This window comes from Phalacrocorax carbo, chromosome Z (genome assembly GCF_963921805.1).
Source record: "Phalacrocorax carbo chromosome Z, bPhaCar2.1, whole genome shotgun sequence".
NCBI lineage: Eukaryota > Metazoa > Chordata > Aves > Suliformes > Phalacrocoracidae > Phalacrocorax > Phalacrocorax carbo.
Genome location: NC_087548.1, coordinates 49,312,290 through 49,324,803, shown reverse-complemented (window position 1 = coordinate 49,324,803; position 12,514 = coordinate 49,312,290). Strand labels below are relative to the sequence as shown.

The following is a 12,514-nucleotide window of genomic DNA, read 5'->3' as shown; positions in this document are numbered from 1 at the left end:
TATCTTCGTTAAATGCAGCATTAAAAATGCCCCAAAACATGGAGACAGCATTTGGAGTGTTAAATCAGCTGTGTCTGTCGTAAGGAAGAATTCAGTTTTTAATTAATGAATTCTCTTCAGGAGAGGGGATTTTCTTTGTCTTTGCCTTTCAGAAGGACATAGAAAAAAATACTGTTTGTTAATAAAGGATAAGAACAAGGGTCTGGAATTAAGCCAGGAGGAGCCATTAGCTTCATATGCCTCCTTCGAGGAGGACAAAGAGCAGACCACGTTTCTGTGAAAGAAGCATGTCTCTGCTTCCTCCCTGTGCTGCTACTGCACACCCTCCTCCTTGCCTTGTCTGTCAAGTTCATCTATCTTTATCTGCTTACAGCATGACCCCTGCTGTAATTAAATTTGTAATGTAAAGACATAACATTACATTTGTAATGTAAAGAAATTAACCCCTGCTGCATTAGGACACTAACTTCTTATAAGCCCCTGTTTGTTTTTCTTGGTCTTCTCTAACCTACTATTCCGTTTCTACTGGTTCATGTTCTAGACCTTCCCTGGTGGGGCCCCAGTGCTGTTGCCTCATTGTATTCTTCCATTACCCTCTCCCTCTGACTACCTTTTACGGCACACACATGCTTGTTTATGCTGTGGTTATGTTCTTTCCACGCTTAGTCTTTCTGTGCTACTTGGAGAAGGATGTGTTGTCCAGGGCCTTTTACAGCTGAGGATACTGGGAAGGCAGGAAGACTGACAGTAACTTCCACGTGTGTCTTGTAGCTCTAGACAAATCTTTCCCTGTGGGCAAAGCAGCAAACTGTCCTGCTTCATGACGCTGTCAAGGGTTCATGTTTCCCCACAGTTTTTGGGAACTTGCTAAACATAAACTGAAATGAAACAATATTTGAAAGGGCTAATTATTGAAATTCTAATTCAAGACCTTCCACTTTCCACATTTGAACTGAATTAAAATAAAGATGTGAGATTTTTGAACAATGTGGTTGTAAAATGCCTGTGTATTCTGAGCAACGTGTTGCAACTCGTGAAGCTTCTAGTGACAGTCTTGTGTGAGTATAGGTGAATGTCAGTGCATTAGTATTTTCAGAACTTTTAGCCAAGTTGCATATCTGATCACATTACAAATTTTAATAAACGTAGGGCTTTTGATCTTTAAGTTATAGATAGAATTAGGAGAAATGTCTCTGTAGTTTTGACTCAAGTGTTGCAGCATTGTTTGCTGTGATAGAAATATTTGTAAAATTCAGATTTTACGCTAGAACAACTCTGTATGCTTACATTTTCCAGCTTATATAGCTGGTTTTAGTTCAGTTAGAGTATGCAGGACAGCTTTTTGTCCTCATCAGTTATAATTTTAACATACATAGAATTGGCAGAACAACTATAGTCTCAGTTAAAGTTGTTTGTTCAGCTATTGGAAACTGATAGTTAGCTGATAAATCGGAAAAGCTTTCCCTTGTGCTCTTTTTAAGTAAAGCAGGTCTGAGCAGATGAGATCTACTAATTCAAGAAGTGCAGGAAAGATTTTTAAGTGGTGTTTAGAAATAAAAAAGGTACAGATATGGGATTTTGAAAAGTGTTTTTTGTGTTTCTTAAAAATATTGCCTAGAGCACATATGCATGATTTCGCACTTAAGTACTTGATAAGGTGATCAATGGAAACCACCGGAATTGTTCATGATGCACTCACCATAGATTCTTGTTTTGCTTAAGAAACTGTTCTAGGATAGGCATCTAAGTTAACTTGTCTGCCTTGCTTTATTTGTGTAGTTAAGTGATACAAGCTTAAAAATAACTTATGTCTCTTTGATCATCCCTTCATTTTTCAGTGCATAATTCAGAATTTTTTTTAGTTATGAAAAAGTACATTTGGGTATATCATTTGTGTGAGTGTGTATACTTAATACAAATAAATGTATTTCCATAAGTACTTTTTATACAGATGTGTTGAATCTTTCTAGCTCAGGCAGAATTACTAATATGAGTGTAAAGACAGGAACTATTTGTAAGGAACCATTTAAATGTGCTTCTGCCAAACACTGAGGATGAATATTTTTTGAAAACTAAAAAGTACAAGATAAAACAGATAAAAATCATTATTTAAAGTAAGATTTCCTGTGTGCTGATACAAACTGTAGTTAAACCATGATCTAATCACTTAAGTTGGTCCATGCTGTTTTGTACAGTATAGAAAGAAATATGATCTTCTGTCTCAGCAGTTTTAAATAATGATAGCATCATATATTTTTGCTATCACTCTTAAAATACAAGAACCTTTCTGTATGAACTGCTTATATGCAAATCCCAAATTTAGTTTGCACCATGCAAGGAGGATGTTTCTGGGTATTTACAGGTATTTTGAACCTATCTTTGATATGTGTATATATATTTATCTCACTAAAATACATTTTTTGTCTTTATTATCTCTGACTTTCATGTAGTTTTCGCTTAAACATTAAGAATTATGTCACAGGCAGCTTTCTCTTTTGAAAGCAGAGAACATATTGCATGTTTGCATGTGCTTTTCCTCTGATGGTTGGCTAGGCAAGTAGTATGCAGGGATATGACTGCTTATATTAGACAGCATTGGGAGTCATCCTAGTCTCTAGTCCCTTGGAGAGCCTAGCTAATAGGGTGGAAGTTAGTTTTTAATATGTGGATGTAATTTATAATAGATGCACATTAATTGCTGAAGAGCATTCTAATATAATGTGGAGATGACTCCCAGGAAAAACTATGAAATTAATACTGAGTTTAGCATTATGTGAATGCTTATTCTTTTCTAGTATATCTGCTACTTCTTTGACACCATACAGACCTTGGAATTTTATTATTATTATTGCTTTTGCTGATATTTGCTGATGAATGTGATGATAACTTTTTACATTTTTTTTCTTTTACATATAGAAATTGTTTTCAAACTATTTGTCTTTCTATTTTGGAAAGCACATCTATATATGTATGCTTTAGGAAGAGTGAACCATGTTTAAATTCTTTGGATGACGATATAACTGGTATTTGGAAATACGTAAGTTTTCTGTATGACTAACAATATTTGTCAGAATGGTTACCCCATGACAGTATTGCCTGAATGTTTTGCCTTTTTCTTGCCTTTTTATTTTATTTATAATTCGGTTAATGGAGCTCTGCAGTATTATATGGAGCCTGATTATTCCTTTTTGCCCTGGTTATGAAAATCTGTCCCATCTAAAATTGATACACCCATGTGACCAGGGGTTTAAATCTTGAGTGTGCCAAATGGGGAAGACTCAGCTTAAACAGTTTTTGCCAGGAGATTCTTGGGAGGGGCTGGGACTGGGGAAGGGAGAAAGATTAAATTCTCATCTGGAAATCAGGAATTCTATTTTTCAATTTCTGTTTTGTAATTTTGAGCAGATACTTAATCAGTCTTTTTTGATCACTGATTAACACATTGGGAAAACTTCCTGAATATTAATGCCATATTAAAAAAACCTAAGAATTTGTTTTAAGGAAGCTCAGGTACTATAGTAATGGCATATTAGAACAAAACTGACTCAAATGAGAATTCAAGGCATGTCTTCTTGTGTACATCACTGCAATATATTGTTTTCTCTTGTAAAACTTTTATGCTTTTCCTATTGTAGTTCTTGCTTCATCTTTTTTTCCTATTTAAGAACTAGAACAACTGTATGGGTATCATCTTTATTTACCTCTTATTTTTTCTGGAGAGGGGGATAGAAGTGGTAAATTTATGACTTGAAATGACATTGCTAAGAAGAATCAACTTGTATGATTTTTCTTCAAGGATCATCCCTTCGTAGGAAAAATATTAAAGGTGCTTTAATGTTATTTGGAACTTCCCTCTGAACACACTGATATTGGTGGTGGAGCAGCAGTCTTTGGGCTCTGATGGGAAGAAGAAAACTACAAGTGTAATTAAAAAGTGTCATTGCCTTTGAAAAAAGCATACTTCTGGAAAGGGGTTTATTTCCTAACTGAAGAACAGTTTGGGATGATAGCATCACTAGTTTATTCAAACATAGGATTTATAGTGTGCCTTAGAGTTTAAAATCAAAGCCAGGTCAAGTGTCTTTTTGTTGCTTTAATGAGTGATGCTGAATTTGGAGTAATCCTCCTGAAGAATAATTTGTGACAGCAGAAAAAAGTGCTACAGTCAGAAGCACTACTTGAACACTGTCCCATTTGCGTAAAGAGATTCCTGTGTAAGTGCTCAATAAGGACCCTTGCAGGAGGTCCTAGATGAACGCCTCTAACCACGGGGATGAACAGGTGGGAATTTAGGTCTACAGAGCAAGGGAGTGAAGGTCATTTGTGTTAACCAGGCTCCTCTCCCCTTTTAGGAGGTATCCGTACATAGCAATGGATTGTATGGAGCAAGCAAGAGGCATGTATGCTCTCCTACTTGCGTTTAACCGTTTTTATTTGAATCCTGAGAGTGCTAGCTGGCGAATGGAGGACTTTGTTTTCAATTTTGTAGCTGCAGAAGGAGCAGGAGCTCTCTTTAATCTCGTCCTGTGTGTGTGCGTGTGCACATACATGCAGGAGGAAAAAGAAGAAGGGGAGTGGGCTCAAGCACTGATAGGTCAGTCCTTTGGGAGGACAGGATTCCCTGAAATAAAAGAAGTAGTATGCACTGAGATGACAGGACAGGCACTCTGTGGAGGCTAGGAGAGCCAGATTACATATAGATTGTACATGCAAAGCTGAGTGGTGAAGTAGTAAATACCCAGGCAAATACTGAGTTTCTGGAATTTCTTTTTTCATCTATTAGACTGATGGCAATACTGATGGGCATTTTTGTGGGAGATAGAGAGCCCCCTTCTTGTCTGTCATTCCCAGTCCCTGTCCTAGACCTTCGTCTTTTTCCCCTTACCCTTTCATTCTCAAAGTAAAACAAAAAAGTCCTTAATAATAAGACCTTACCAGGGCTGCATCAGTTTAATAGGACTGGCGCTGATGCTTAGAATTCAGGGAATTCTGGTGTGTTCAGGAAGAAATTGTCTAAAAGATTGATATAAGCTTGATAAACTTAGACATTACCAAGATAAACTTTTCAGAATTTTCCTGTTTAATAATCATGCCTGTTAAACTGAGGGGGTGAAACAAGGACAAACAAATGGTATTTCTGCTGCAACATTCAAACTTTTGCACATGTAATCAGTCAGTGAGACAACTGATGTCTAACTGGACTAAGGGAGCTCTGAATATGTGATTGGAGCTGTGTACTAAGCACGGAGTGCACTTTTTGTGTCTTGGGGAGAATTTTTACATTATTTCTTTCTTTTTAAGCAACAGTTCAGGTTTCCCATTGATAGCATTCTTTCTGTGTTTGTGACTTCCTTTTACCTGCATTAGAGTTGCTAGTCTTAGCTGTGGTGGCATTTCTTGCTTTAAGAAGTCTCTGAAGGCAGGCTGTCTAAATATGGAAACATATGCTTTACAGTTAAGTACCTTTCCTGATTGCGTGTTAGCACTTCACATGCAAACATGAAATTTGTGCATGCAATTGTGTAATTACACATTCAGCCTTCATAAGCAGTATTTCTATGTGAAGGTGTTAAGGCCATATTTTTGTTCTTAAATGTCATTTCTGTTTAGCATTGAAATGTTTAACATTGGAAAATATAAGTCAATTTATTTTCTTTCAAAAGCTCGGTAGTTAAGTGATTGCATTAGTGGTTTTTTTTTTTTTTCAGTCCTTGATGCTTTTTCTATAATTTCAAAATAGTAATTTATGTATATAATATATATTTTACTACATTGTAACAATGTTACAATTTTCTTCCCCTGCAGGAATTGTGGTGCTTGGATTAAACAGATCTCATGCCAAGAATGCGCTTAACAAAAATATTTTAAAAATGGTAAGTGAAAAGAATAGTTTGTAGTATAAAGGTAAAATATTGAAATTAACTACTTCAAAAAATGTTTGGTTATTCCCCTTCCTCCTTTTCTCTGTAGATGTCAAAAGCTGTGGATGCTTTGAAATCTGATAAGAAAGTACGAACTGTTATATTCCGGAGTGAAGTCCCGGGGATATTCTGTGCTGGTATGCAAACTTAATTTTCCTGAGAAGTTGGAAATCTGTATCTGATATTGCACAAAAAAAAGCCCAGATTCCAAGGAAACATCTTGTGTATATGTTCATCTCAGTAGCAAACAAAATATTTTTTGTATGATTTTCCTCAATTGCTGACAAGAACCAAATACTGGTTTTATTCTTTCTGTGTCATAAAGTATTTCAAAATATGCAATAGATTATTAATGGTGGTGGAAAATTATTTAATTGAGCTCCTAGAAAGTCTTGCCCATGCTTCAGAATAGGGCCAAATAATGCTAGAGGTCATATAAGGAGGCTGTGTAGAAAGCTGTATCAAAACCGTACCTTAAATGCATTAAAATTAACTTCTGATTAAAGAAACATTCTTAAAATTGAAATTCATTGTGAATGTGACTATTACTGCAGACTGAATGTATGCTCAAATTAAAAAGAAGAACAAACCAAAACCAAAAGCAACACACCCAAAGCCACATATCAAGCAGTCCATGTGTCTTGCCAAAGTGCTCAAGAAGACAAAAGCTTTCAACTACCAAACACCAGGAAACAGAATTTGTCAACGTGTCAAAATCAATTGAAGCAACCTTGTCTTTTGTGATATCAAGTGAATAGTCTCCTTATTTTCAGATGTCACATCCAGTTCTTTGTTGAAATTTAATTTAAATCTGTTTGAAACTGAAAACAGAAGTCCGTCAGTTTCTTCTTCATAATATATGAATAGAAGTGTCAGGAAAGAGAAGGAGATCAGTTCTAAAATCCTTCTTTTCTGATCATTTATGCAGTCATTAATCTTTCTAGCCACACATAATTCAGCTTTAAATACAAAATAGTTTTTCCAGTTTTTACATATGTAACATACCTAAGTACTTTTAAATGAGTTTAAAACTTTTTCTGGTTGCTTTTAATAAGTGTTTTCATCCAGATACAGTTTGTCACTTATAAGACTTGTGAAAAGAATTGTCCTGAAAAAAGGGAGTAATCAGTTCAGCATTTACTATTACGTATCAGTAGGTTAAATATGCATTAAATATGTTTGTATTATTCAGCACATTTAATTTAAAGATTGTATCTTGTTTTAAAACAACAAGTTTTAAAGAACAGTAGCTAATAATCTTCAGAAAAAAAACATTTAAAAGCTGTGGTTTTTAAACTGGTAAAGAATGCAGCATCAGAGCAATGCATGCAAATGGGGTTTCAAGTTAGGGTACATAACAGTACGTTGTATAAGAGGGTGTATAAGAGGGTGGCCATTGGATTTGTTTTCAATTGTTTGTGGGTTTGTATTTTGTTGTTGTTACTAACTTTTTTATTTAACCCATTATTTTTATGGTAGTGTTATATAGGAAATAAGCAGAAGTACTGATTTTGGGGGAAAGTATCTCAGGTATGCTATTAATACTGTATTTATGAGCTACAGGTACTTCTACAGTATTCTTTGTTGGCTGACTTCGCAGAGATGTTTTGCTCTTAAGATTTAAATTAGGCATTGTTGCTGCTGACTAAAAAAAGGTGACTGAGAGTATATATACACAACTGACTGTAGACAAGATGTAAGGGTTTTTATGTGTGGACATTAGGAAGGGAAATTAGCCCTGAAAAGAAGACTGTTAAAGACTAGGGCTGGATAGCTATATCCAGATCTTAAACCAGGTAGTAGAGATAGGGTATGGACTAGGGTGTCTGTAGTCTTTTTAAAAAAGTGACAGGTAAAAGTAGGGTCCTAAGAAAGGAAACTCCTGCAGCTGAACCAGTGAAATAAAGGATGTTCCAACAGTGATAACTGAAATTTAGGGTGAACCAGAAGACTTGAGGCAGAGTTTGTCAATGAAAACAGGGAGAAAGAGCTCAGTGGCTGGGTGGGTTCCTTCTATAGATAACTTTAAGAGGTGTCTGTAAAGAAAATGAAACTAGAGAAAGCATAGCAGGACATGGACAAAACAGGTAACAGCTTAGGGAAGTACACTGAAGGGAAGAACATATTAGATGTAATGAGGCGTTTTCTGGAGAGGATGTGCTCAGAAAATTCAGTAGAAGGAAGAAAGTGTTTTCAAACTTAAATGTTAAAGGACAATGTGTTGTTTTAAGAACACCTAATTTCCTATTAAAAAATGCAAGGGTTGTCGTGTGAAATGTTGTCACATTTTCATCTGCATTATATTGCAGTTCAATTAGGCTAAACTTTGAATGCTTCTTCTATTTTTTGTATTTCCTAGTTGCATTTTCTTTCTTGCGTGTGTGGGAATGTATGTTTTTAAAAATAATTTTTTATGATGATTTTTTGGACCACCGTCTGATGTTTCACAGACCGCAGATTGAGAAACTTTGCCCTAGAATGTAATTCCCTTTTATGTGTGGAATGAAATCCAAGATCCTTAAATCTTGCCATTCCCCAGCTATCAACAAAAAAAATCTGTGAAAGCCACAAGTCAAGTGTCTTGTTTCCTTCTAAGGGCTGGTCCACAAAACATGGCATCCAACTGCTCTTGCATGAAATGATTGAAAGATTTAAACTCTGTGGATGACTTCTGTGGATTTGACTATGATTCCAAACTATGGAATTTTCACATGGTGAAATGGGGGGGAGAGGGGGGAACAAGGAATTGTATAAAAGAATATAGACGTATGCCAGCAATCCTATCCTTTCATTTCTGCATAAAGGTTTGCTTTGAACCTTTTACTGCTGTTTTCTTTGTATCTTCCTTCTTATGCTCTATACATCCATGGGTGCAGAAAGTTCCTCATTAATACTCTAGTGTTGATCAAAAGGGACACCAGAAGTCAAAGAAGAGCTTGGCTGCGGTTAAGGATGCATTATGTCTGTGAGGCCTTTGTGTGCTTCCATCAGAAGTGCCCTGGCTCTGAGTCACTTCTTGGCCCCTTTCTTTCTCTGTCTGAAGCCGAATAAATAAAATATTGGCCTTTCTGGAGTGAACATGTATGACCAGTCCTTGACTGTGTAAGCCTACACTGTGTCTCTGCCCAGTTCTGCAGCCAAGGCAGGTGAGTCTGTAAAGAGGAGTCTTTTTACTTCCTGGCAGTATTTCATCCTCGAGGAAGGCAGTGTCTGTGCATGGGATGAGGCAGGTGTCCCATGGGTAAAAAGTCTGTGATGAAGTAATTAAGAGCTGTGTTGTGTTCACAAAAGGGGCTGAATTACATTTACATTGGCAGTTTGCATAGCTTCATTTTTCATTATTAATGTAATTTTAATATGTATATTAGTGATATTGCTCAGGTAGTTTCGTGACCAGATTTTTAGGATTTTTCATCTTAAAAAAATTTCTGGAAGTGTAAGTGTGTGTGTAGTACTGTTGGGAGATACGGTACTATGAGGAAGGGAGGAAGGATTGTCCACAAGTTGTTGCAAAATCTTATTTTGGAGAGGCAGTGTATTCTGAGAGACAATCATACAGCTTCTGAAAGAAGTTAAAATTCCATTCCCCAAGAAATACATTTTTGTTTTCAGATAGTGTTAAATATTTGTGGTCTGAAGAGTTGAACAGCCTAATATTGCGCCTTAAAGCTTTTGTTGTCCAGTGTCCTAAGGCTCTGAATAAAAGGCAAAATAACATATATAGAACTTCTAGTTCTTATAGAATTTTGCATTTGGAAATGTTTTTTTCCCCTCCCACTCCTGTTGCTGTGTTTGGTGACGTAAAATGGGGATTATGTTATGTTTTGCTATTACAGACTATGGATATTTGAGATCAGTTTAATCTTTTCTTTTTAAACATTTTGTTTTTGATGGTTACAGTAATTAAAGAAACAGACTTCTTTTATATTTTCTTCCTTCTCCTTTTCCACCTGCTATTCCTTGTACTGTTGTTTCCCTTAGGACTGTCCTGTTCCACCAGCCCTCTTTTCATGTCCTGTCATGAAGGCACTTGTATGTGTTTTAAAATAAATTATTCCTCATGTGTTTGTCTCAGGCAGTAACTTATTTGCCCATAGTCCATTGGTTCAGTTTACAGCTCACACTAATAAATAAAAATCCCATGCTACTGTTTTACAGATCATCGTAGTTATTGTTTTATTTTCTTTCCTCTGGCGCCTGGCCAACCAGGTCAGTTGCTTAATTCTAACAGTCCCAGTCCAATGAGAGATTGTTTCTTTCCTAAGAGTCTACATGTGAGTTCTCATCAGTTTCCCTGCATCCATCTACCCTCTGTTGATAGGCAGAAAAATTCTGCCGTCTCATATAGTACGGGAATGAAATGCTGTGGTTCCCTAGAGGAACAGACCACTTCTGGATCTCATTTTGCATGGGAGAGTTAGAATGAGAGCTTCCAGGGGCAAGAATCCCTAACTTCTTGAGATTTTTTTTTTGGTGACTCGGTTTAGAGTGTAATTGTTAAAAACAGGCTATTCAGTATTGCTTCTCCAAAGTGAACTTCATTAATGGAAATAGAGGCTGCGAGGCTGATGAGTTATTTGCTTTGCATATGTGTCCACACAAAGAAAGAGAGCTTTGGGGCAATTTTTAGTTGACAGATTTGAAAAGGTGTTATTCTTCGGATGCATTATTTTGGAAAACTTTGAGACATAATTGGAATATGTGTAGTTAACTTATTTTTTTTTTTGTAACTGGCTTTTGAGACAATTTCAAAAATTTGGGTTTTGGAGCTCTTGAAACCGCTTTGACCTAAAAGTCGCTGCAGCTTGGCCAATAAAGCCCCCTCTTGGAAAAGCAAAAGTAATCTTTTTGCCAGCAAAAATCTGTTCGGGTCTGTGGTGTGAGTTAAGCCAACACAAATGCTTTTCCTGTTGGCATAAACTTGCCTACGTCAGAATTCTGTTTCCAGCATAGCTGAATTGGCTGTATGGTGTATGGTTCCTGGCTGCTATTTCCAGCTGGTGAAGTTTTCAGGCAGAAGCTTATAAAGCAGACAAACCTGGTAGAGCAGATCCTTGACAACTTCTTCGTTTGTGAGGTTTCAATATAGACTGAATTGAAAAAAGGAGGAAAGGAGTTCCATGATAGTTCTCAAATACTTGACCTACTCTTACTTTTGTAGAACTAGCAAGAGTAGTAGGGAAGTATTACTGTGGATATGGTCTCCTTTTTCCCTCCAAGCTCTGTTAAGCAATCAAGGAGAGAGCATATTTTGGTCCTCCAGATTCCGGCTCCTGCACACGCAATAAGAACAGAGTTCATGCAATACTCCACCATTCCCTTCTGAGGGTTCAGATCATACATGAAAGTATTTTAGTGGGTTCTGAATACTTTTCTTGCTGTACATATGTTTCATTCTCCAAAATAAATACCTTCAGAGGTAATCCATAGCTAGGTTCTGTCCTCTTCATTCCAGACTTTCACCAAGGTTCAGATTCAAACTGATGCCAGCTGCTTGTAGACTGCTAGGCTCAATGACAGTTGCATTTCCCATAGAGCAACATGAGTTATGTGAAGACTGGCAGGCTGGTCAGCCGTGTGACAGCTATGTCTTGTGAGTGCACGCATAGTAATCTGTTGAGTTTGGAGTCACTTACATAATTCTAGTATTGGAATGTAGTTCAGATGAGTTCAGCATGTTATTTGATGCATGTTATTCTGCCCATGTTTACTTTAACCTTGTGACTAACTGTAGAACAAGGTACTGGGAAATTAGCAAATAAAATTGCTGGTAGTTAATGCAGAAGATGGTGGCACAGTAAATAGCTGCGTGCTTAATTTATGCTGCAAAAATAGATAAAGATACATACAACTTTTAGCTGCAGAAAAAATACAAATAGAAGGTTTTGCAAAGTTTTTCAATAAGAATATGAGAATATAGCCATGTTTATTTTCTTTATCTCCAAAAGAGTTATCCATTCCTGTTGAGGAGGCAGGCATAGGGAATGGGGTACGAAGTTGGGTGGGACTGACAATAACAGTCAATAGCAGTCTTTAAATCAGCTCTAATCAGCTATGAAATTTTCAGCTAAGAATCACTTGTCTGCCTTCTCATTGATGATTACAATGCCTGACTTGAGAAAATTATAGGAAGGTGGTTTACCCCTCCCACCCCCCCATATGTTCAGATTTCACAAAGTTATTCTGTGGTTGGGAATAGAGTTTTTAATCCGGTAGATTGGGTTTACGTGGCAAGGTTTTGGTAGCAGGGGGTTGGCCTCTGGGAGAAGAGGTGAAGAGCTGTCCCTGTGTTGGACACAGCAAGCTCCAGCCAGCTCCAAAATGGACCATGGTTGCCCAAAGCTGAGCCTGTCAGAAATGCTGATGGCACCTCTATGACAACATGTTTAAGAAAGGGTAAAAAACCATCTGCAGCAGCTGTGAGAAAGACGAGTGAGAAGAAGTGTGAGGGGAACAGCCCTGCGGATACCAAGGTCAGTGGGAAGGAAGGGGAGTAGGTGCTCCAAGTGTTAGACCGGAGATTCCCTTGCAGCCCATGGAGAAGACTATCGTGAAGGAGGTTGTCCCCTTGCAGCCCATGGAGGACGGCTCTG

General features: G+C 37.1%; 1 protein-coding gene across 2 annotated transcripts in view; it reads left to right on the top strand.

Moving 5' to 3' along the window:
- The window catches only part of AUH (AU RNA binding methylglutaconyl-CoA hydratase), a 119,472-nt gene that overhangs the window by 2,072 nt on the left and 104,886 nt on the right, over positions 1-12,514 (top strand). For both annotated transcript variants that reach the window (XM_064439517.1, XM_064439518.1), the window contains exons 2-3: positions 5,806-5,873; positions 5,971-6,058. In XM_064439517.1, the coding sequence (XP_064295587.1) occupies positions 5,806-5,873; positions 5,971-6,058 (156 nt within the window). The remainder of the gene's footprint in view (positions 1-5,805; positions 5,874-5,970; positions 6,059-12,514) is intronic.